Source organism: Anabas testudineus, chromosome 6 (genome assembly GCF_900324465.2).
Source record: "Anabas testudineus chromosome 6, fAnaTes1.2, whole genome shotgun sequence".
Classification (NCBI taxonomy): domain Eukaryota; kingdom Metazoa; phylum Chordata; class Actinopteri; order Anabantiformes; family Anabantidae; genus Anabas; species Anabas testudineus.
The window spans coordinates 5,002,594-5,029,218 of NC_046615.1; the positions used below are offsets into that span (position 1 = coordinate 5,002,594).

Sequence of the window (26,625 nt, forward strand, 5' to 3'; positions counted from 1 at the left end):
TTCATTTGTGCAGCATGTGTTCTGCTATATCTCATCAGAACTTATTTACACCTTCACGACTAAGTCATGATGCAATTCACTATCACTGGCCACTTTATCAGGTTCACTTTTACAATCCAATACAGCAACTCTACTTTTACTAAGTTCTGATTTCTGTTTTTCTTAAAACTGTGAGAAAGGTGATGATTCTATGATGTTTATTGTTGAGGTCATAGTGGGAGGTGGAGCTGTTTGTAATGTTTTGGCCCGCTCATTCATGTAAATACTACTTACAGTATGTTGTGTTGAAATTGTGACAGTTACACAGAGCTGTTACACTGCCTTTGATTGTTCTAATGTCTGATGTGCTACCGAAGACATTTATTTATTTAGTTTTTTCTATACACTGAAGAAATCAATCAATCAAAACCCATATGAAATAGAAATTCAGCTGTAATTTCATCCTTGTATTTACATTTACAGTAGAAATATGTCATGACTATTACATTACACCACAGCATTAACAGCATAGACTGTAGCACCTTTTACAGTAGAAGTGGGTTTTACCTGTGAAGACAGGTGAATGCATTTATTATAAAAAAAATAAAAATAAACAAACATAAAGACCATACCTGTCCATGAGAGACAAGCAACTAATTCTTAACCTGACACAAAATGGAAAAAGGCAGACTAGGCATAACAAATACAAACAGTATTTTACTGAAGTAGTGTCTTGGAAAAGAAAGAAACCACTGGTGGACTGAACAACATTAAGTACATAGAGCAAATCAGCACGTTTGATGAACTTATAAGACAAAGTGTGGAGTTAAAGGGGATGTGCTCAAGATCCAAACTAAACAAGCTCATCTGTGAAGCACAGTGGAGGTAGGGGGTAGCTTGTTTCCCTTCTTCTGGAAAAGGCAGAGTGATCTTCACTGATGATATAACCCATGGTGGAAGCTGCAGAACAGGTTCAGAGGTGCACAGAAACAATTTACAGAGGAATGCATCAACATTAACTGGGAAGAGCTTCATCACACAGCAAGACGCTTTCCCATAACACACTGCAAACTTTATAAAGGGCAAAGCAGAAGGTAAACCAGCACAACTCTGTAAAGCCTGGAAAAGCAGGTGTATCAGATGGATTAAAATATGACTTAGACAGAATTTCAGCTTTTATTTAGGGTATATGGGAACTGGCTAAATATGAGTACACCTAAAAATTTGAGTGAACAAAAGTACAAGATTCAAGGTTTGTTTTTATAATTATTAATATTAGCAGCAATGACGCCTACCACCATTGCATAACAGAAACTGACAATAGAAGAAATATTACAGTAACAAAAAACAAACAAAACACTTGAATTAATATTAGTACAAGTATCAGTTGAACTTCATTCTGAGATCGTGTTTTTGTCTAACTCTTTCTATCAAGATGAATAGATGAAAACCAGGGTGCTTCTAACATACTAACATTGCCATGCTGTTCTATTTTTATCAAAAATTGGATAAAATAATAAAAAAAGAGCTGACACCTTTCACCACAGATTTACCATGTATTATTGCAAAAGATGAATTTAGTTTCCTAATATTTTTTGTGCTCTCAATCAATGGATCCCACCCTGAAACTGAGGCAACAGCATAGTTCTTACAGTCTGCGATGACAACTTGCATCACATCACTGTAGATACTGTGTGTGTGTGTGTGTGTGTGTGTATTTGTGTGTGTGTGTGTGGCTTGTTCAACATTAACCACAGCCTGTTTTTGCTAACTTACTGACCAGATGTGACAAAGGAAGGAAAGAGAGAATGAAGAAAATGCCCTAAATTGCAACAATCCCTCTCTTATGTCAGTTAATATGGAGCATGCTACATGATGCAGACATTAATTACTCAGAATCTAATACTGAGGAACTTCTTTATAGCAATATAATTTAACTTAATGAACCTACAACCAAATCTTAAATGAACACTTTGGGACATTAAATAATTCTCTTTTGTGTAGAGTTTGGGGAGAAGATTGATACTCATATCTGTTCATTTAATATGAAGCTACAGCTTAGCATAAAAACTGGAAACAGGCAGAGACAGCGAGTCAGTTATGCTTGTAAACTATACTGTGCACAAACTCCACAAATATTGCTGTACCATATACTGCTCTATCTGCATGCACTTGTTAAATTGTCCATTATTGAGTGCTACTTGCCGTCCAGGTGGACGGGCTCTGCAGAGCATTTGGGATTTGCAACACAAATGCAGCATAACAACACTGTCACACCGGAGGTCAGCTGACGTCTACAGTCAAGTGAAAGAGGGAGGTCTCACTTCTTGTGACTAATGCAGAATTTTGCATGAAGCAAACAGAGATAGGACAAAAACATCCATAATGCTATCATTTTAATGCTTTTAATGAACTTCCTGGGATGGACACAGATGGCAAATGATTAAGTTTTGCAATAAAAGTGTGAAAGTATAAACAGTTTTTTTTTCTTCTTGAATTTCTATGTTTATTGCGAGATAATCCTTGAAAACACACAAGGATGTGGCTACTGTACCAGTTAGCAAACGGCTGATACGCAACTTCCTGCACCAGTCATTTGTTCGCATTGGCTCGCTGCCGCTTCATGCTGGGCAGGGCAGTGAACACTCATCTTGTCGGAGTGTGTTCGCAGGAAACAGCTGCCTAGGGTTTCGTATGTGGGGGCAGATGAGAGCTGTGACACTAAGATCAGCAGTCAGCAGTATCAAAAACCTATAACCAATAGCCAAAAGCAACAAAAACATAAAAAACTCCTGCAAAGTTGGATGTTTTATATATATTTAAATTTTTATGTGTACAGACTGAGCTAAGCCATACTTGTTGCAAAAACAACAGCATTTACAAAAGGTTTTACGCTACTATCAGCCAGAAAAACTGAGGCAGAGCTGACATTGAGCCATTTGCAGTTATTTGACAGAAATACTTACTTCCAGTGTTATTATTACTCCAAAGACAGGCTGTTTACTTTTCACAGAGGACAGTGTAAAGTAGAGTATAGTGATATAATTCCACTTTCCTTAAATTATTAAAAAGTAAACTAACCACACTTGCTCTCTAAAGTTTATAAGTGATCAAAATATTTTCAATATGTAGATGGAGATAAACCATGCCAAGCTAGAACAGAGGCACCAAAACACTCAACTGTGGGAAGGAAGCACTCGGACTGTCAAATTTTATCTCTTGTGATACCACAGATGCAATAGCAGACATGATGTTGATGGCTAAGTAACCTCGAAGTTTCACTGCAACTGTTGGATGAGACTGCAGACGTTGCCAACAACCGTTAGTCATTACAGTACTGACATAATATTTCCTTTATATCAGATAAAGCCCATGTGGCTTTTGAATTAAGACAGCGTTTTGTTTTTTGGCTTTATATATATATATATATATATATATATATATATATATATATATATATATATATATATATATATATATATATATATATATATATATATTTGTAAACACCTTTACAAATTAGGAAATGCAAAGAAGAAAAGCCTTGTTTAGTAGTTTCACACCTTCAAAACTGAAGCCATAATGGATGTGACAGCTGAAAAGCACTTTGATTTCAAGTTAAATTAGAGTTTTTGCATTAGCATTGACTATTAGACATGAGATACTACAATTTCAAGTAATTTTGGACAAAGACAAACAAAATAAATCATGCACGTCATTGTTTCTTTAAAGAGGGAACACCACAATGAGCTTGACTGAGCACCTTGCTGGTTATGTAATGGAAACGTGTGTTTGCAATTGAGTTTCTAGACCCAGTAGCTAACAGAGAATTGGTATCATTATTAGATGACATTACTGGCAACTCAAATACATGCTGTGTAAGCCCAAATTACACATTAGGGGGGTGTACTTATATATGCAAGTGGCCAAATTATTAAAAAGGCAATGATGGGTCCATCCATAGCATGGTTGGCACGGTGTGTTCTTTTCACTTGGGTACAAATAAAAATCCACTGTGGTGGACTGTAACAACTACTGTGTGTGTTTTCTAAGTCAGTTTGTTGATATTGTTGGTGTTTGATTGACAAAGATCAGGATGATGAGCAGACAGGATTATTATTAGCTTAGTACATATGAGGAACCAAATAAATAAAGCCATTGTAATCTTATAACAACATATTATTGCTTCAACAGGCCATTGATGACGATGATCATCATATAACACACTGGACATCTGAACTGCATTTAGTCGGCGTGGAAGAGAAACATTGCCTGGAAATGGTCTAACATGAATCTATAGTCATGCTAGTGGCTCTGTGAGGCTGCAGGCACAGTGATGCTCTGAGCTAAATGCTAATGTCAGCATGCTAGCTTAATAAAAATGCTGCCTGTTAAGTAAAGTATACAGACATATAGACATTTGCTAATTATTGCCACCAAACAGAGTGAACAGCTGAGTGTGGCGCTAACGTCATTGGTTTGGAAGATATTAATCTTTAATGTACAGATCAACCCCCTCAATAGCTCCATAGTAATAACCACCACTTTTATCTCTGAGATTGATTTCTCGCCTGTAAGACCTGATGCTCAATCAAAGACTTTGCAGATCTGCATTTTTAACAGATACTAAGGTCACATTTGAGGCGAGGTATGAAGGCGCCACTTGGTGCAGCACAGTGCATTTGAATAGTTTCTCACAGACTGATGTGATCTATGTCACAACTAGTTCCAGTGCTTCTCAACAACAGAAGCACAGCGGAGCACCACACGTCCGCTGGCCGTGATTAGCCGTGGCACGTCCGCACCTGTTACCGCTGGAGCGGATATTCATGCGCTTCACCTGCTAATTAAACACACTGACTTTTTGAGTGAATTCAAAATATAAACCTGTTTTTAGCGCTTTCACTTGAGTTGCTTCATTTCGGTTTAACCTCAAGCCTGTGGAGCTCCTGTGTAACAGTGCAGCACCAGGCCGAGCCACCGGGAGCACGGATGCTCTCTCTCTCTCTCTCTCTGTGTCTCTCTCTCTGTCTCTCTGTCTCTCCCTCTCTCTCTCTCTCTCTCCTCTCTCTCTGTGTCTCTCTCTCTCTCTCTGTGGTCTCTCTCCTCTCTCTCTCTCTGTGTCTCTCCTCCTCTCTCTCTCGTCTCCTCTCTCTCGCTCTGTGTCCTCTCTCTCCTCCCTTCTCCGTCTCTCTCTCTCTCTTGTCTCTCTCGCTCTCTGTCTCGCTCTCTCTCTCTGTCTCTCCTCTCTCTCTCTCTATGGTTCTCTCTCTCTCCCGCTCTCTCTCTCTCTGTGTGTTCTCTCTCTCTCTCTCTCTCTCTTGTTCTCTCTCTCTCTCTCTCCCTCTCTCTGTCTCTCGTCTCTGTCCTCCCCTCTCCTCCCTCTCTTCTCTGTGGTCGCTCTCTCTCCCTCCGCTCTCTCCCTCTCTCTGTCGCTCTCTCTTCGCTCTCTCTCTCTCTCTTCCTCTCTCTCTTCTCCTCCTCTCTCTCTCGATCTCTCTGTCTCTCTCTCTCTCTCTCTCTCTCTCTCTCTCTCTCCTCTCTCTCTCTGTCTCTCTCTCTCTCTCTCTCTCTCTCTGTCTCTCTCTCTCTCTCTCTCTCTCTGTCTCTCTCTCTCTCTCTCTCTCTCTCGCCACTTTTTTTTTCCCTACTTGTGTGACGTCAGCAACCTGCCATTGAACGGGTGAACTACCGATCGACCGAGTCTGTACCGGAGCTACCGGGAGGCAGCAGCGTCACAGAGCGAGTCCCCGCCGCCCGACCCGGAGGAGCCAAACGGAGGAAGGTCCGCCGAGAGCCGCCGCGAGAACGTCGTGTTGGAAGCAAACGATGCGAGCGCTGCTCCCCGCCGGCCACTAACACAAACCGTTACCGTGATTTACCGACAGGAAGCCGCCAGAGAGACGGACGGACGGACGGTTAGACCCCCGCCTGACAAACAGACGAGCGCGGAGGCTGCACCGGGTTGTTTTCGCGCCGTGGACCGAAGCGAGCGGGTCGTTGATTTAAATGCTTTAACGGAGCCGAGTCTCCGGTTTGAGAGAGAGAGAGAGAGAGAGGGAGCTGCCCAGAGAGCCGAAGAAAGAGCCCGACGGAGGAAATAACGACCGCTAAACAACAACAACAACAGGATTGGACACCAGCTGTGTTTCCCCTCTCAAGTTTTCATTGAATCCGCCTTTTTTTAAAGCTGCTTTGTTTTTTTCTCCCGTGGATCCCCGTACCGGTACCGTTATCAAGCTGTGTTCTCTAACCATGGGATGTACCCTGAGCGCAGAGGAGAGGGCGGCTCTGGACCGGAGCAAAGCCATCGAGAAAAACCTCAAGGAGGACGGTCTCACCGCGGCCAAAGACGTCAAACTGCTGCTGCTCGGTAAGACACCGCGGCCGATTTCGCTATAGCAGGGCCTGTACAGCCGAGGAAGAGAAATGAAGTGCTGGAGGGGGGGTGGAGGATGAAAGGTGTGGTGTGGGGGGGGGAGGGAGGTGGAGGGAGGGTGGGTGCGCCTGACAAGAGATGATGATCACTGAGGGTGGAAATAAAAAAACAAAAACCAATGGTGTCTATGGGAGGATTTCTAGAGTGAACACTAATCTAATATGAGGACGTTGATTTTCCTGATGAGCTCCCTTCCTAACCCACCCTGTAACTATCACTACCCCCCCCATGCTATGTTGTCCATTAAAGATATGCCAAGTGGGTAAAATGTTACTCTGCGGAATCAGTCAGTATGTAGGCAAAAGGTGGGAACTACATCAGAGATGATAACTGCAGATGGATGCCTGGAAAAAAAAAAAAAAAAAATGGCAGTATGCAGCAATGGAGGGCCGAGCACAGGCAGCGGTGCTTCATTGGTTTTGGGGTGGGATTGATTCTTTGCTGGAAATTAGCCCCTAAGTATTTAATCAATTGGACTAACTCATTTATAAGATGGAGGATGGGAGGAAGGAGTTAAAAAAAATTAAAAGAAGGATGCTCAGGGAGAAAAGGTGCAGCCACTTTCTCTTCCTTTTCATCTCCACCCTTCTGCTGCTGTCCTTATTCACTTAGGTTTTTTAAAGAGGCTGATTCTCCCTTTCTTACATTCGCTCTCTCAACCACCCACCCCTCCACCCGCTCTTTTCTCTCCCTCTCGGTCTCCATCTTGCTCTCACATGCACAAACACACACATCCACCCTGTTTACATTGTCCTCTTGTCTCCTCAGGGGCTGGAGAGTCAGGGAAAAGCACCATCGTCAAACAGATGAAGTAAGTCTGCAATAAGCACGGTCTAATAACCCTATAGTGTGTACATGTGTCTTTCTTTCTGCCTCTCACGCACAAACATATGGTACGTGCAGCCTGATGCCAAGATGTGTCTATGGCTTGATGGTCTACAGCATTTTTGTTAGCAAGAATAAAACATGACTACTGACTCTATAGTACCACAGGCCACAATCCAAGCTGCGGCTGGCCCTGTCAAACAGCTGATGTTGCTCTACGTGGGTGGCAAGATGCACCAAATTGGGTGTGGAAAAAATAATGCAGGTGCAGTGTTTTTGCAGTACTGTTCAGTCTGTGTCTAGTGCACTTACATTGTACTTTTTGCATTCCCATCAGTCGATGTCTTAGTTGTATTCACACACCATTTCTTTTAGTATTGCTAAAAGGATTTCGGACAGGGAAAATCTGTGTTTGATGTCACATGGTTGTAGGAGATGAATTTCTATGGGTGGGATTAGGTCCACTTTGATTTCCTCATCAACAGAAATGCCTGTGTCGTCTCAACCTCAGAGGTATCCTCATTTCATAAAGTTGCAAAGTACATTTGCTGCCAGAATAAACGCTGCTGCAATGGCATATACCTTAAGGATTTTGTTAAAAGTGGCTGGATGGTTAGTTAGTATAGACTGTAGAGATGTATTTTTTACCTAACTTAACAAACTCTAAGGAAGTTTTTATGGCTAAATTCTAGTTTTATGACATCACTGTGCTATACTACTGTAGTAGTATGCTTTTAGGACCCAGTCATTTAATCCATTGATCAGTTTGGTAATGGCTGAAGTCATTTACACTGTGTTGGTGCCAGCTTCTCGAGTGTCAGTTTAAAATTTTTCTTTTTGCCAAAAGACATGTCATGGCAGCATACATTACTACTCACTGCTACAGTCCATAGTATCTTTATATAAGCACGTAGCTTGTTGGCTGTGGAACTATCAGCACACTTGCTTACCAGGGGTCAGTCTATTACAGCTGTGATAAAATACCACCACAGTACTTCTGTTTTACTCCTGTAGAGATTTAACGTGTACCTGTGGTACTTAGCAGTGAATTTAGTGACTTAATTAATACTGTCTCTCCATTTTTCTTTCTTTTAAGGTATTATTATAGTTTCTGTGTAATACTCCTACAGGGACCTGACCAGATGATGCTTAGTGCAGAGTATATACTTATACTTAAATACTATATTTTGACTATAATTGCATGAATTCTGTATTTCACCTAGAGGATTTACTGTTCTTTTTTAAGGTCAGCTTCGCATAAGCTCGTTTATAACCATAACCCCTCCCACCCACACCCCCTCTTACATTTTATCTGTAATCCAATCATGGCATATGTCTTTTTTTTTTCCCCAGTCTCCTCTGCTGTGTCATTTTTCAAACAGCCAAGTGTGTTTCAACCGATAATAGGCTTTGGTCGCTGTCGTATAGAAACATATGAAATGAGAACATGATTCAGGGGATCCTGATGAGCCTGCTTGCTGTAGCTGTTAATGGTCATTCCCAGAGGACAGCAGATCGTCCTCACAGACTGACCAATTCTTCCACTGGCTTCACTGAATATATACTTTGTATAGTAGGCTGTAACATGTGAACCAACTGGATGTATTGATTAGTCCAAACACTTGTTTGGTAATAGTACAGTTTTCATAAGCTTATTGACACTTTTTTGTAAAGACACATGGACAAAGACATATGGATACTACTATTAAATAAATGTGACGGTATCTAGGCTTTTTAGCAGAGGTACACTATGTTCCCTTCTTTCATTCATTCCAGACATGCCACCTCCATGTTTTTGTTTTCTGATTAGTTGCTATTTGTGCTTATGCTTATGGATAAGCTGATGAAACTGCAATTGGCAGTTTTGCTGTTTTTTTTTCTTAACAAAAGGTTGTATTCGATAAAACTGTGCATGCTTCTTAGTGGCTAGCATATTCCCATGTAGAGAGCAACAATAATGCATCAGCAAAATCTCTTTCTGATGAGATGTACTGACTTGTTTGTTGTGAACATGCTTAGCAGAACTTACCAAATACCAGACAGCTAACCAATCAAAGAATAGGGTGGAATAATTCCAAATCAAAATGTACATTTTCCCAGAATATTCTAGTGTATGTATTTCTTTACAAAGCACTCTGATATTACAGAGCGTGAAGCAGCTTTTCAAGTGGTGGACAGCGCCCTGGTAGGGAAGCCTTCACGTTCCTGTTCAGAGGAGCTTGGCTATTTCCCGAACCGCATCAGAGGAGTGCAAAGCCCTGCATTTTCACAGTGCTTTGAACATCTGGGGCGTGCTCAAGTGACCAATTGTGTGTGGGTGTGCTTCCCTCAGACAGAGAAAGAGAGACAGAGATGAGTGGATTAGATTTAGATCTAGATTTTATGGCGTGTATATTGAGCTGCAGCGTGTGTCGCAGCTGTGTATGTGATCTCACTGAGTACAAATAAGGAGTCTATTACCAATCTGTACAATACCATTGAAAAATACTGTAAGTGCACCCACCTCTAAGACTCAGCTTTGTCTATCTATTCTGTAGGTACCTGAAGGAAATTACTTTTGAAAAAAGCTAAAATAGCAGTAATAGTAATATCAGGCAGCGCATAAACCCTGCCATTGTAACTCAGATGATTATTTTCTGAAACAATGCCATCACTGACTGGCAAGAAGTCATGACAAAGCACAGATAACGTCTCTGTGGGGAGCACAGGTGCACTTCAGTATGTGCATATGAGAGAGAGAGAGATCTAGTGCTGACAGTCACATACGGTTGGATGAGTGAGTTATTAAGGTGTGAAGCTACAGCAGTAAGACAAGAAAGAGGAGCGAAGGGCAAGTGGAAGATAGAAAATGTATGACAATAAAGATCCAGGGATCAAAGGGAAATGATATGCTGGAGAAACATGAATGACTTCCCTGCCCTGTGTTTGTGTATACTTACATACATGATGGCTTATCAGTGAGTGCAGTATTTGCACCAGCAATCCAGGGGTCTTGGTCATGTGTGAAAACCACATCTATCTCGTGCTTAGAGCAGTTTGTGCATTTGTGTGTGCAGGAGACACCATCTGTTATTGGAGCTAGTGTGTGTTTAGACGTGTGCAAAGGTTCTCTCACTGCCCAGCTGGCAAACCGACCTCTCCAGCAGTGCTCGCTGTGTGTGTGTGAGGAAAAATAATTTAATGTAGTAATATTTTCATAAAGGCGATCAGAAGAGAAAGCAGGGAGCAAGGACGGGCACAGCTGCTCAGAAGCCTTACTGTACCTGTTGTGGTAGCAAGAGGAACACCCCCAAGTGTTTTAAGTGCAGCCCCCTCCCCCCTTTGTTCTTTGCAAAGTGTGTGTTGTTTTAATTTGACACTTTTACATGCTTTGCTTCAATTGTAGTGCTGGTAGGGGCAAGCTCCAGTTTTATAGCAAAGAGAAAACTAATCATTGCTTGTTAATATGCCCAGAAAGGATTATATGTTTGAGGATTTACCTCTTTAGTGAGTAATAGCTAGCATAATGTGTTATAAAACACCTACTATTAACAAATCAAAATCTTTTACGAGTAGTATTTCAAACAGTGTCTTCCCATAGTATATTTTATTTATGAATTTATTAATATATTTTAGGTAATGAGGTTTATGATAATCATCATATCTTAATCATGACATGGGAAATTTACCTAACCTTGTTAGTTTTGCCTTTAGATGCACATGCTCTCTAGCTAATAACTGAAAATCAAAGTTGGAGATAATATGATCTTTAAATCTGATATATAGAGATACCAGGGGAGGAGCAGTAGTGGTCTGTAAGAAACCATGAACCACGAGGTACTGAAAAGGGTAAAAACTGTGATTATAGCTGCAATGATTCTTACCTTAAGGAAAGTAGTAGGGTTTAGAGGATAAAACATGGCATGTAGGTCAGAGAGAGAAAGAGAGTGAGAGACCAACTGAGTTAGATTCCTCAGACTGAAAATACAGAGAAATACAGATTTGTCATCGAAACTTGTGGTGTCTGGTTTTTTTCTTTTACGGGAAACTTGATTATATTCAAGTTCAGCTTACTCATCATGGTTAGTACTACGTAATCTGCAAATCAGTTGTATAATGGCTATGGAGGGTGTGCTCCAGAGTCAGATAAAATGGGCTTCGAGGTTGCACATTAAAAATAGGAAGGCATGGAAGGGATTTCTTTTGGCCACCTGTTTGCCAGAAGAGTCGTACCATGACATCCTTTCATACTTGATTAAAGGTCCAGGTAATTTCTCATTCAATCATTAACAGTTTACAACCCATATAAAACTATATCAACTGTGAACCTAAGATGTGAAAGGAGAGGTGCAGTTTACAGGCACTGAATGCAGCAACAGAACTGGCCTCTATTGCTCTCACACCAATGCTGATTTGTAAATAAATAACTTGGCTAGTTTCCTTTTAAAATGTTATTATCTTTGTTTTTAAGATATAGTTACAGTTTACAGTATGATATAAAATACATTATTGTTGCTGGATTGTTTCTTTTTAATATTTGATATAGGTGATAGGTACTGATCAGATTAGAATTTAGTAGCACTGAGACATGTCCCACTACTACAGTATAACATAAAACTCAGTCATCACTGTTTTTCACAATGCCTTTCCTCTTTTCTTCTTCTCTGGCTATCCTTTACGATGTATTTGTGTGTTTGGGCTTTTGTGACATAATCTGAGGTGACTGGCCGAGGGGAGAACAAACGTTGTCCGTCCCTCACGGCTGCACTGCTTCCCACAGGCTGTTCCCACTGTGTTTGTGTGTGTGCGCGCGTGCATGTGTGTGGTTTCTCTAGAACAGGAGATAATTAGGTTTAAGCCTCAAAAGAGGAGAATAAAAAGGGGGAGGGTAGGGAAATAGGTGGTGTTTTTTGTGCAGAAAGGCAGAGGCAGAAGAAGGGGAGGGAGACCGAGTGAGAGTTTTAATGAAGTGTTTTCAACATAGAGAGGAATGAAAATTAAGACAAGAAAAAAGTAAACAAAAAGTATGCAAATTTAGATGGAAATAAATGATCTTACAGGAGAAAAGAGTGGTGTGAGTAACTATGAAGAGAGGATTGATAAAGAATAAAGTGAGAGCTGAGGAGAGAAGTGAGACCACTTGGTTAAAAAGAAACAGAGGAGAGTTACAGGACATGCAGCAAAAGGAGCCATGGAGAAGAATATTTTTTACTTTTTACTAAAGGAGAGTAAAGTGATGTAGGAGTGTGAAAAGAACAAGGCTGGGGAGAGACAAGCGTGAAGGGAGGATGAGTGCGAATGAGGCTGGGGAAGTAAAAGTGGGGGAGGTGAAGGCATTTTGAACAAGAAGACAGAGACCGACAAGTGTAAGAACATATTCCTACTTATTAAGAAAGTTAGTAAGGAAGTGACAAAGGGAGACAAGGACAGGGTTGTGAAGGACAAAGTCCAAAGGGCACTCTTCTCTTGGACTGCTGTTCTCTCTGCTAATTATTAGCCACCTTTTCCTGGGATGGTTAGACACAAGGAGAGAAAATAGAGAGTGTGAAAGAATGAAAGGCTGAGGGGTGGGGGGTTTGGGTAAGAGAGGAGAGGGGCTCATGTTGGCACCAACTCATGTCTTCCATGAAAAGCCAGTCTGCAACTGGTCATCTGAAACAGTCTGTCAGCCAGATAGTCATCCTTCATTGGTTAAGTGTACCCGTGGGTGTGCTCATGACCGGAATGATTTGATTGGCTACTTCAGTGAACTGTGAAATAACAGCAGGGCAACATTTTATGATAGCTGTGTTTGCATGTACGCATGTACTGTGGCACGTCCAAGCACTGTTCGAAAACAGAGTGCTTGTGCAAGTGTAAATATTTGAATCGTATTTGCATGTACAGCTTTAAATTTTATGTCGTATATGTGCATGTATTTATTATTTCTGTTGCACTGCTCTTTTGTATTATGACATTTTAAAGTTCTTCTTAAATTCTCCTTTTTTTTAAATCTCAAAGTAAAAACAAATCACAAGTTTCTTCGCCCCAGGTTGAGTAATTTCAGGACAGTAAATGCCCTTGTACCCTTTTATCGTTGTGCTGCAAATGTTTTTATGGCTGTTGATATGGCAAGATGGCTTTTTTTTATAATACACTGTTGACTGTGTTGTGTATAAAAAAGGTTTATTGACCAGAACCGCACCTCTAAGACCAACGGTGAGTTGGTGACCTATATTTGTTGAGGTGTTTCCAGTGAGTTATTGTGGCCTAACCTTGAAGTAAAACCATGATTTGGGGTTATTTCTATAACCTCAAATCACAAATTAGTTTGGGGCCTTACAATCCGTACAACAAGTAATCTAAGATGAACACACAAATAATCAGTTTTAGCACAGTTGTTGTTGTCATACACTGTTCAGCCCCACAGCTTCACCTCCCCTAATCAAGAGATAATAATATCTTGTTAAGCAAATACAACTAAGAACCATTTTCACTCATTGCTTTTCCAGCCTGTTTTTTCTGTGTTTTCCTGTGGTAAAAACAGTATTATCAAACATAATTCAATAAATAATAACAATTGTGGTTTGACATCTAATCCGCATGATCTTAGATTGAACTTTCAGTCCTTCCCTGTTACTGTACTACTTCATCATTAATCATCATTAATAATTTGAATATTTTTGGTAATATGCATAGTGATTTACAACGTTCTCAAATGTTTTTCAAAACAAATTAAATCGATGGTCAATCTCCATAAATGTGGATAAGTTTACTGAAGGAGCAAATAAAGGATGTACATGACAGGACCAAGGACTGAACCTTGGAAGACCCGTTGCCCCTTACTGCATATGCCAATGCTGATTAACTGTTTCTCTATGAAATATGATCTAAGCTAGGAGAGTGCAGTACCAGTGATGTTGTGTGAGGACTCCTGGCAGGAGAGATGATAGTGTTGAAAGCATCAGCATATTTCCCGACGCACGCTCTCCTTCCACAAGTAGGAAGGACAGTGTACAGGTCACCTGAGGTAGGTAGTTGGAAGTTGTTATTATACTGTAGGTATGGAGGTGTGCTGTTAAACCAGGTTTCTTACTCAGTCTTTTAAGCTGGCATTTACAGGATTTAATGTGGTGGACTATTCCAGTGTCCTGGGGGAGTGAATGGAACTGGTTTTAATGAGAGCCTGAGGAACGTGTTGTCGAGTTATTTTACCAGATTGGCAAGATCGTTAGGCAGTGATTGACCAAAATGAAACATGAAAGCAAGCTGAAAGAACGAGATAGATTTAAGATTGTGGAAGGATATTTAGTGTTTTTTCAGGATTGTCCACGGGTCCAAGTGATGTTTAGGTTGAGACCACAGAGACCAGATTCAAGATGTTACCATGGGTGTAAGTGGGGAAATTGATGTGCTGTGTACAGTACAGTTAAACCCCTGGAGCAGTTCCAGGAACTTTGTGGCATATTTACAGCCAATGGCATCTACGTCAATATTAAAGTCACCCAGGAATGAAAAGGAAGATGGCACTTAGCCGGGTTGGAAAATCAGACAAGTCGGAGAGAAATAAAGGGCTTAGCTTTGAAGGGTGGTAGATATAAGCACTGATCCCATGGGTGGGTCCAGAGGTGAGGTGTTTCAATGATCACTGAGTATGTGTAATACCAGAAAACACTAGTAACACAACAGTTGTTTTTTATTACATTAAAGGTTGTTTTGCCGCAAGGCCATCTTTGCTATCTCTTTCTCTCTTATTTGATCTGCACAGTGTATGAGACCAGGTCAGTGTGCCTGTGTGTGTGGTCTGTGCACCAATCAGGGCTTCTTATACAAAACAAAGGTCTTTTGTGGGAGGAAGTGTGCGTTAGTGAGGTTTTGTGTGTGTGCTCGCGCGTGTGCGTGCTAGACCTATTTGGCAGATTTAATGTTAGTTCAGTGCACTCTGAGACAATGGAGTCTTGTTACAGTGACCACACTCAGCTGATATAAAGTCAGCTGATGGTGAGTGTGACTGGGTTTGGGGCTGGTGGAGAGTAAGTTTGAATACGTGTTTATATTTTTGTTTTTGTATCACACCTGAGGTTAGAAATGTCAGGAAATAGAAAGTCCTGTAGATTTTAGTACAATTCTGTACTTCACTACTTTTGTGATAAATAATAAAGTGTCCTGTACAACACCGACACAATACCAACTTCAGGTCTGAGTCGACACACAAGTTATAGTGGAGCAGAAACTGAACGATACAAGTTCCCATTGCAGGGCTTAATGCATTGCTTCCCGTTACGTCATACAAGACTTTTTATTTTCCTAGTCACTCTGTGAATCCAGAAAACCCTCTTTTACCCGTTGATTGGATTGTTCACCCACTAATAGGGAACGTGAGCTGGGTTTAGACTGTCGTGAGACAGGTTAGTGTTTCCCTACTGATGATGTGTTGTAATAGTAATCCTTTATAAAACAAAACAGTTTGTCTGTTTATTTGTCAGACCAGAGTTTTACATCTGATTGCTGGAAATTAGAAAGGCACCATTTTCTTTGTTTCTGCTCAATGACTGGCCTTAGCCTGGTTGCCATTTTGAATCTTAATATTGACACAGAGTAAGACAGGAGAACTGAATAATTACATGTTGACCTTGCATGTGGGACAGCCTGATGAAACTTGTGGTCCTTCTTCTTTCTGTCTCTCCCCCTGTCTCTCATTCCTTTGATATCTCTTATCTTATGTACTGCTCCTGCACAACTATCAGCAACAATTGTACTGACTATGAGCTTGAGTCACTTTTCTTTTAGAAAAATAAATGATTTATATTGTACTTACATGTTTTGCTTTTGATTGTCTTGCCAAGATTTTAGAAACACCAATCAATTTGAGTGTAAGTGATCTTAGCTTAACTGGGATCTCTTAAAGATTAGCAGTGCAGATGCCAAGATACAGTCAAATGTACATACACACAAATGTACATATCTCAAGCAATAGTGTAACCAAAATGGTGTGATTGGTTGAACCAGTGACAATAAGCCAGTTACAAAACTTGTTTGACTACAGAAATTGACAACTTATAGCCTGGAACCTCAGCCAACAAAAATACTAACCAGAAGCCACCAATGAATACCAAATGGTGACTTCAGGTGGGAGTATCTGCAAAATGAGATTTAAGCCAATGAAGTGGTTAACACTAGCACCTGGGTTTCCAGCCACTGCCAGGAATTTTTATCGTGTTCATAAAAAGTTCCACCAATAAAAACTGAAATACTTCAGTTCAAGGTTTTGGGTGTGACTCTCTGTGCAGCTGTTATGTCAGCAACAGTTATGTCTGCACTCTCTGCAACTGTCACACTTTGCCAGATGAGCACCTCTCTCTCTCTCTCTCTCTCTCTCTCTCTCTCTCTCTCTCTCTCTCTCTCTCTCTCTCTCTGTGTGTGTGAGAGGTAGATTTTATTTGCATGTGTGTTTCCCTGTAGAAATCAGCCATCAGGGAGGGAGAAAGAGAGAGGGATGGAGAGGAATTAAAGCAGTAGGAGAGGAGGTGAAAAAGAAGAAATAATTAGGAATGAGAAATGAGAGGGGAAGAAATACAACACGCCAGTGAGTGGGAGAGACTGACAGACAAGTGTGATGTTAGGTGAAAAATGTACAGAAAGAAGGAGAGAGAGAGGGGACATGAGAATAAGGGATGAAAGAGGACTTGGCAGATAGAGATAACAAGTGACAGTGAAACAGAGAGCTAATGGCAGATTTAATGAGGTCTTCCCAGATGTAATATTGAGCTGTAATTATTCTGCTCTCCTCTCTGCCTGGGTTTACACGTGTGTGCAGCTCCCAACATCCCTGCCGAACTAGTGTGAAGCAGACTGTGTCCCCTGGCACGAGTACTCCATCAGCTCATGGCCAAGCCTGGATCCAGGAGGACTCCTTCCCACCAGCAGATACACTGTTACACAGATTGAAAAACCGACCAGGAGTGGAAAGTGGAAATGCTGTGGCAGCCGACATTGTACTTGCTATTAGTACATTTGTGACATTTGAGAGGGTGCACAGTAGCCTATGGGAAAACAAAAGCCATTCCTATATGGGTCTATGGTTAGCAGTTGACTATTGTATGGATTTTAATGCATCGTATATGAGGCAAACAAATGCCTTCATTTCAAAGTGTGTGTGTGGGTGTCAGTTCAGCTCTTTTTTTCTATTTTTGTGAAAATAGTTTATTTATTTTATTTATACAGCAATTTGGAACACTAAACGCTGTTGGGCTCTGAGGGCTTTCAAAACACGAATGACCTACACTCTGTACTGTCCCTAAACTAAGAGTTGTGAAAAGCCCCAAATAATTGCAGACTAAAAAAAATACAACTCCATATACACTTAAATGTAAGACTGAGCAATGAGTCTGAGGCTGAGCAAATTTACATCTAAGAAACTGCAGGATGTAAACAAAGCTAAGTGTATTTTCACCTGTTGTAGCAAACTTTACAGGCCATTTTGTCTCATGTCTTCCCGGCAACAAATGCTTCTCTTTGTTTCCTTGGACAAAAGTATTATCTACAGAACAACAAGCTAAAGAGTCCACATGCTGCATACTTATATAATTACAGTGATAGCTCTGATACCAGCAATCTAACCATATTTTAGTTTGTTAGAATGCTAATGTTTGTTAATGAGCACTAAACATGAAGTTCAGCTGAGGGTAAGGGGAGTGCATTTACTTTGACAGGAAGTTGGTTATGAACTATGACATTAAATTGAATTTTTAATCTAGTGGTGGAGCTGAAATGGCTGGGCATCACCTAAATGGTGATGAGGAAGGTTAATGTCTGCATCCAATTTCTTGGTGGGCATTTGGTCATTGTTCAAGATATTTCAACCGGGACCAGAGGGATGGTCTCACTACATTGCTGTAACTGGGGGCGCACTGCTAGAATGTCTACAAATGGCTTATGTGATGTGTGTGTGTGTGTGTGTGTGTGTGTGTGTGTGTGTGTGTGTGTGTGTGTGTGTGTGTGTGTGTGTGTGTGTGTGTGTGTGTGTGTGTGTGTGTGTTTTTAAGATAAATAGATACAGGGAACAGAGGTGTGTGTGATAGTATGTGTGCTCAGAATGCAGCTCCTTGACCTCAAGGTGTGTTGACAAGTGAGTGGAGCCAAATGACAGAGCAGCTGCTGCCTCCATTTCAAAGTGGGTGCATGCGCGTGTGCGTGTGTATCAGTCAGGATGGGAGTGTTACTGACACCTTTGGTTATTTATAGCTTTTTTTTCTGATTATCTCCTTCTTCTTTCATGCTTTCTCTCATACCCATTATCACCCATCACATTTGTATCCCCTCTTTCTTGCGCTAACACTCTCCTAAACACTTAAAGAGAGACACACACACGTATGGTTTGAGTGACATTTCGAAAGCGTTGAAACTGGACTTGGTCAGTCTTTGTCGACAGAGCTCTTAGTAATGACAAAGAACACAGACTAAGTGGATGCACAGCATACTGATAAAGAACCAATCACTGTGTGTGTGTGTGTGTGTGTGTGTGTGTGTGTGTGTGTGTGTGTGTAACTAGTGGTGCAGTGGTAACTAGCAACAATGCATGGAGATAAAGAGTTATTGCACACTGGTGTGTGCGTTGTTCTCTGTGTTTGTGTGTGTTCACATGAGTAGGTGTGAGGATAAAAATATGAGTGTGGGGAGTAATCAGAGACAGAGAAAAGAGAGACTTGCATGTTGTGTTTGATACTGTGTGTGTGTGTGTTTAAGCTTTTATGGCAGAGTCTACATAAACCACAAGGTTCTCTCTTTTATGTGTCTATCCCTTGTTTGTTATCTAATCTTGATGGTAGACAGAGACAGGGCTGTTTCTGGACATTTTGGAGTTCTAGGCGTGACACTATCTGGCACCCCTAAGTGGTTTGAGTTTTTCGTTTCGTTGTCGATTCAGCTATTTGGAGCTGTGGACGTAAGGTCTCTGGTGTCTGTCGTGGCGGCAACCCCTTAACCTGATGGTGGCCACCGGAAGTAAGTAGGAGTCTTACCAGGCTTGGTTGGCTTGTGGGACCCCTGAGACAACTGATGGGTATTGGCAGACCAAGCGCGCTTTAGCGCTCTGGGAAGAGTTCGTTGAGGCCATGGAGGATGACTATCGGTCAGCGTCGAAAAGATTCTTCTAACTGTTCGGCACCTCAGTAAAGGGAAGCAGTGCTCTGCCAACACTGTTTACAGTGGAGATGAGGTAAGGATTGTTGGACGGTGGAAGGAAAATTTCTAGGATCTCCTAAACCCCCTCTGATGCGCCCTCTGCAGAGGAAGCAGAGCCTTGACTTGGTGGGTTCATCCATCACCCTGACTGAAGTGACTGAGGTAGTTGGTAAGCTCTTCAGTGGCAGTCGGGGGTGGATGACATTTTCCCTGAGTACCTTAAGTCTTCGGATGTTGTGGGGCTGTCATGGCTGACATGTCTTTGCAGCGTCGCGTGGCAGTCAGGGACAGTGCCACTGGACTGGCCGACCGATGGCTGGTTTCAGGAAGAGGGACCAGAAGGTGTGTTCCAACTACAGGGGGATCACACTCCTCAGCATCTCCAGGAAAGTCTGTGCCAGAATGCTGGAGAGGAGAGTTAGGCTGGGATGAAGTCTGAGGCCATGGTTCTCAACTGGAAAAAGGTGGCCTGCCCGCACCAGGTTTGAGGACGGATCCAGCCTCAAGTGGAGGAGTTTAAGTATCTTGGGATCTTGTTTGAGAGTGAGGGAAGGATTGAGCGTGAGATTGACTGACGGATCGATGCATCGGCAGCAGTAATGCGGGTGAGCCGAAAGGCTCAGCTCTTGATTTATTAGTCAGTCTATGTTTCTACCCTAACCTATAGTCATGAACTCTGGGTCATGACCGAAAGGATGAGGTCCCGGATACAAGCGGCCGAAATGAGTTTCCTCAGCAGGGTGGCTGGGCGGACCATTAGACATAGGCTGGTGTGCTCGGTCAACCGGGAGGAGCTCGGAGTACAGTTACTGCTCCTCCACACTGAGAGGAGTCAGCTGAGGTGGCTTGTGCATCTGTTTAGGATGCCCCGAAACATGTCCCTTCAGGAGGAGGCCCTGAGGAAGACCCAGGACACGTTAGAGGGACTATGTCTCTTGGCTGGCCTGGGAACTCCAGGCGTTTCACCGGAAGAGCCGGAGGAGTTGTTTGGGGAGAGGGAAGTCTGGGCATCCATAAGCGGAGGAAGATTGATGGATGGAAATGTAGTAAAATGTATTGTATATGTATATAAAAATATTCTCTAATACTTTTTCTTAGTCATATTCTTTTTGTTATCAAATGCATTTTTTAAAAAAACCTTCAACTTCTGTTCTGTGTCAGTATTATTAATCAATATCTTTATATATGCACACTAGTCCCTGTTCATATCATCTTAACATATTTAACATTTTGATATAGAACATAATTTGCTTAATCAGACTGTATCTCTGTATGATCCTAACATCATCAGGTGACTCTTTGTGTATCTGTGTCTTTGATGTCTCAGTCAGAGCAGGTGTTGTTAATATGAGCCTTTCACTTATGGTTGTCCAGACCAGATTTTAAAATGCAATATGTGGTTTGATTCTGTTTTTTTCTGCACCTTCAGTGCACACTTTAGTCTAAACCAAGATGGAAAATGTCAGCTTGGCATGTGTGAATGTATGTGAATTTCAGAGCAGAATATATTAAGTATAGATTTGTTTTTATTAGATTTGTATAGTTTAGTTTCACAGTTTCTATCAGTTATCCATTGGATCATGTCAGCAGGATATTAGACCATGAGCATAGTTGCTTGTGCAGCTAATGGCGAGATAGTGTGTCACACTTTGTGGCTGGTCACAAATAAAGCATTCTTCAAGAGGATAGCGTAGTCTATAATTATTGCTTCAGCAAGGATTTCTTCTGCTCTGCACTTACTCATATATAAACTGGATACTTGTGATTTTGACATAGTGGTGTGAGCAAATGATCTGCACCATCTTAAAAGTAAAAACATTGCACATCTTGTAAGAGTTGGTATACAGGAGAGCATCTATCCACTGCCTGTCAGTAGTCTCTTCTCAGGTGTTTGCTGAGGCGCTTGGAGTACATTTACCTCAGTGCACAAAAATGTTACATTAGAAATCCCTAAAGGGCAGTTGGAGTTAACTCACTAATAGCAGGTGGAGTCACATGGGTGTGATTGAATGGAGTCAGCTGCTCTTAAAGGTGGTGGCCTATCCTATGAAAAAATATAGAATTGGTCACTAATGTAATGAAAACTGCTCTTCTGTGTATGATTACTGAACCACCTTTGGTCCGCAGATTTACATTATGGGCTAGTTTGAAGCAGCTTTTGAGACGATGAGTTTATATTAAATTCAAATGTAGACAGGATACACTCAAAATAAGTGTCTGCTGATAAAGACTATTCTTTGCTTTTTCTTTTGTGCTCACAGATTGTATCATTTAATTGTATGTTTTGTTATAGTTTTTGTGACAACCAACTCTAAGCAACTTAACCTATAAGTCTGGATTCACATTGACATTTGAACAGCATTGAAAGAGCTCAAGAGACCCAACAGTGGTTTGTAACACTTACACACAGGACTGAGAGTTATCCCAGCAGAAGTTGTTTTCAATGACAACCTTGAGATTAAACAGGAAAAATGTAAAATTCATTAATGATGCAAAATGGTCAATTGTATTAAATATCCAATAAAACTTACATGTACAGACTATTTGCCACAGTTAATTTATAATGTAGTTAATATCCAACTTCAAAGGGCGGAGCACCATAAATACGAATCACTGAATATGATTACTGAATGCCTGATGTCTGTCATGACACCTGCTATTTGGTGTCCAAAATGGCCACCACATAATGATATCATGGAATAATGTTGTGGTTAAATTACCCATATGTCCTGTCTCTCTGTCCATCTGTCTGGCCCAGTGTGAAACTAAACTATGTTTCAGGTCATTGTACAGATTGTGCCAAAGCAACAGGAAATTACACACACACACACACACACACACACACACTCACTCTCTCTCTCTTTGCTGACAGAAGGGCTTGGAGAGTGGGTAATGAGAAAAGGTCCTCATGCATGAAAGCCCACGTCAGCAGGCCAGCCAGCCCAACACACACACAGGAGAAAAACATCTGTGATACAACTTTAAGAACACTTGCTACAACACTTATCTTAAATCTCCACTTCATTGAAGTTGTCTTCCTTATTTTAAATTGTGCCAACTCTTATCTTTTCTTTTCTTTGTCGCTCTATCTTTCCGGGTTAATCGGGGTAATATCATTAATCTTCTAGGCAGTAAGAGACAGTAATGTGTCTATGTATCTCCATCAACCCTCCCACACTGATTTCTACTGGAACTGGTTAAATATCAAATGGAGTTAATTTACATTCAAGATTTAGAAAAAGATTTCCTAAATACACTTCTCTTTTCAGTGCACAGTCCTTATTTTGCACACAGTTCATAAAAACCAGAGAGGAAGTTGAAGCACTGTGTCTCATATGTCAGATGTTAGATAGATTGACTCCTGTCCCAGACTGGTGATTTATGTTACTGTGAAATATGCTTCATCTACTTTCTTGGCATCTGCAGCACCACTCACCATTTCTGCAGAGACTGCAGCATCCAATTAAGAGGATGTCCTTGTCTTACTTCTCTGAGGCAAGGAAAGATGGAAGAAAGAATTCCGAAAAAGTGTCTGGTTGACAGGGTAGAAGACGAGTAGAGAGCTGAGAATTAAAATTAGGGAAGCACATACAGATGTACAAATAAAATTTCTCTTTTCTGCAGCAATGAAGAAGTTATTCATGCATGACCATGCTTCTGCTCTATACGTAATGTGTATAGATTTGTGCTTTAGCCCTCTGTGTGAAAGTCACCAATGTAAGTAGAAGCCTGCTGTATTTATATGGGAGTGGCAAGCTGCCCGATTGATCTGAAACATTACACTGCCTAGGACTGCACTGTCCTCGAGACCACAAACACACTCATACAACATAAACATGGTCACACACACAGATAAACATGCATACAAACACATGTTGGCTCAGATGAGAGGAAAAGACACCAATTAAAATGTTTGGAAACTGTTAAAATGTTAAATTAAAATGAATAATGTCATGTTTTGCTTTGCAATGTCAACAATAATCAGTGTAAGATTATACTGTTGCAGGACATTAATGAGCTGTTAGGGCTGCCATTTTCTTTTCATCAAAATGTTTACAACATTTTCAGATATTTTTATCATGTCATTTTTTTATATCCTTGTAATCTCTGAAGTTATTATATTAACAAAGACAGTTATTCAGCAAAACCAATCATGTTCCCATGCTAGTCATGTGAGAGTTAAAATTATTATATTTTCATGGCTCCAACTGGAGAGCTTAGACACCATCTCATTAGCATTTAGTCTGCCTGGTGATTATTTCCCTTCCCATCAGCTCAATCACAGTGTTGTCAAAAGAGTGGAGCCTCGATAATAGGCATTTATTGTGGTGTATATTGATATATAGAATGCTAAATGAATGAACATTAAGCGGATGGAGATGGCTAGAGTTGCTTGAAGATGTAATTAAAGCAGTAATTAGGTTGAATTCTCTGTTCTTTCTGTGCACAGGGCTTGTTCACCCCAGTTAAATCACAATGTGGCCCAACCTGTTTCTGTCTGTTTGTATCAGGCAGTTGTCCTCTGGTGTCTGGTCCATCGTTCCTGGCTGCCCATCTCTCTGTCATCTCACTGTGTTTGACGTTGTCTGATTTGTCTATCAGTACGGTCTGTCTGGCTAACTGTCTTTGAGTGTGTCTGTCGGGGTGTCCTTGTGTTAGCTGCAGTGAAAGACAGCATGACATTTAAAACAGCAGGATAGGCTGCTGCAAGCACTGTGGCCCTAAATGTCAGTTTAGCCTACTGGTTATGGACCCTCCCCCATGTTTCTTTTATTTTTTTTATTTTGTTCAACCACATACATTTCTATATAATCCCCCACCCCTATTGTTGTACAACCTTCTCCCTCCTTTATTTACAAAGCCATTTTAATGTCCCAGGTACACATCAACTGCTCATCATTTGTAATACATTCTAGTTTACTATTTAAATTGTTTTTACACTCCACACTTTGGAGTCTGTGCCTGTGCTTTCATATTTTCTCTCTACTGATAAGTGTGCACTTTTGGTAGGGAGTTCATAAAGAATTTCAATTACTGTGTCAAACTACTTTACGGACTAACCCATGTGCTTTTTTTTGTGCATTTAGGATCATCCATGAAGATGGTTTCTCTGGTGATGACGTAAAGCAGTACAAGCCTGTTGTTTACAGCAACACCATCCAATCTCTGGCTGCCATAGTCCGTGCCATGGACACCCTGGGCCTGGAGTATGGAGACAAAGAACGAAAGGTTAGCGCTCGTCCTTGTACTTGCATGCACTTTCTAAACATAACCACCACACACATACAGTACACATACATCAACATATACTGTACACTTAATATTCCAAACACAGTGCACAGTTTTACAGTCAGTCTGAAAGAGGACTGCCACACATGGAAATGTCAAAAATGTTCAAAGGTGTGAACTAAACTGGAGTAAAAGAAGATTTCAGCCAACATGACCCACTGAGCTACTGTGATGCTCTAAATGTTTAGATTCCAGCCCTGAATGCAGCAAGTAGCCAGTGGATGTGGATGAATATGATGTAGGAAATGATGGAGTTCAGGGACAGGGCGCCATGTGCCGTATACAGAGTTACTGTCTTTCAGCCACACTACCGGGAGCCCAGCTCTTGTGTCAGACCTGATAAAGTATCCATGAACAAGACACCAATCTCTACCAGGTTTAGGTCGTTTCTCTGACCTCCTGGAAAAAAATATATCTCTGTATGGATTTCCACAGAATATCACATTAGTTTAACAGCACCACCATGCCCCTGGTGAATCTGCAGGAAAATACTTTCCTTACTGTGCAGATTAGTTTGTTACTGTGGGCAGTGACTTTGTGGATGGTAAATATACAAATTACCATGTAAAAATATGTAGGTGGAAGATGTTCACAGTTTTGCAAAGCTGGCGTTACAGTACTTTGTTGTGGAGAGCTGAAGGAATGGTGAGGGATCCTTGCAGCGCTAGCATTTCCCTCCCACACTGATGAAGAAATGTCCAGACTGTTATTCATGCACCAAAACTTGCAGTGAAATGTTCTTACTAAGCGCAGATAGGTTGAATGTTAAGTTGATGTAGACACTGGATTGGATCCAGCTACCTATGAAAAACATGTTTAGGTGCTTGTATGTTCAGCAGTGGGCATTCAGCTGGGCGTGGGTGAGCAGGGGTGAAATTTAAGCTTGACTGTTTGGATATTGTTTCTTAATAAGTGCTTGTCATCATTGGATTTGTAGATTTGAAGATTCAGGCAGAGTCTACAAATCCACAGCAGTAACACCAACATATTGATTGTTTGCACATATTTATTGTTTGTTTTAGTCAAGATGAGATTGTGGAATGGCTTGCTGTCTGCATTTAAATTCTTGTAAATGTAAAAGCCAATTAGTTATGTTTTCTCTGACACTGAACCTAACACAGACATAACAAGATATTGCAGAAAAGTAAGAAAGCATTTAAAACACTGTAACATGTAACATGAGCAGCAAGGGTAGAGTGAACTTGTCATCACCCAATATCTTTTATTTATTAAATTCTATCTTTACACAAACATTACATTCGCAGGGAAATCGGAAGGCCTGCTTTTAAATTGTCTAAATCCTAATGTACACGAGTAGAATAAACGACAGACTAAATAAAAAATTATGAGTCTATCCGCAGTTGGGGCATGTTTAATTAGAGATGTAAAGACCAAAAAGACCATGTGCTGCTTTATACCAACCTCTCCTGGCCTGTTCTGTGCAAAATTCAAGCCATGAGAGAGAAGATACCTTTGTATCCTGTTTTTCTGTCTGTGGAGGCTGATCCAAATGCATGACAGTATTTCCCATACACAGATGTTATTAGGGCATATTAAAACAGAATCATATACAACCATGTAGTCTAATATGTAATCATGTAATAGGTATTCATTTATGTGTCAGAGGTTATGTGCCCTTAGAGCGCTTCATCTCTTTTAACAGTCTAAACATTGACATGGCAACAAACGACTAGAGGAACTTTGCTCAAATTTAGATATTAGCTAATATGTGACGTGTGCAATAGCTACTGTCTTAATGTCTGCATTATACTAAGATACTGTATAGCATCCATAGGTAACGTAATAGTTTTTGAAGCTTTCATCAGTCTCTTTCACTTTACATACATGCACTAAGGTTTTTTGTGGCATGTTGTTTGTTAATGAGATAATATTGTGCCACATTGCAGTTGAATGACCATGAGGTAATTTGATTGTGAGAGATATTTACCCAT

The 26,625-nt window shown here is 40.9% G+C and overlaps 1 protein-coding gene across 2 annotated transcripts in view; it reads left to right on the forward strand.

Annotated features, from left to right (window-relative positions):
- Nucleotides 1–5,595: 5,595 nt before the first annotated feature.
- The window catches only part of LOC113165323 (guanine nucleotide-binding protein G(o) subunit alpha), an 81,704-nt gene continuing 60,674 nt past the window's right edge, over nt 5,596–26,625 (forward strand). The window contains exons 1-3 of one of the 2 annotated variants that reach the window (XM_026364732.1): nt 5,596–6,352; nt 7,187–7,229; nt 24,472–24,613. In XM_026364732.1, coding sequence (XP_026220517.1) covers nt 6,235–6,352; nt 7,187–7,229; nt 24,472–24,613 — 303 coding nt within the window. In that variant the 5' untranslated portion in view covers nt 5,596–6,234. The remainder of the gene's footprint in view (nt 6,353–7,186; nt 7,230–24,471; nt 24,614–26,625) is intronic. The other variant, XM_026364731.1, reaches the window with a different exon arrangement.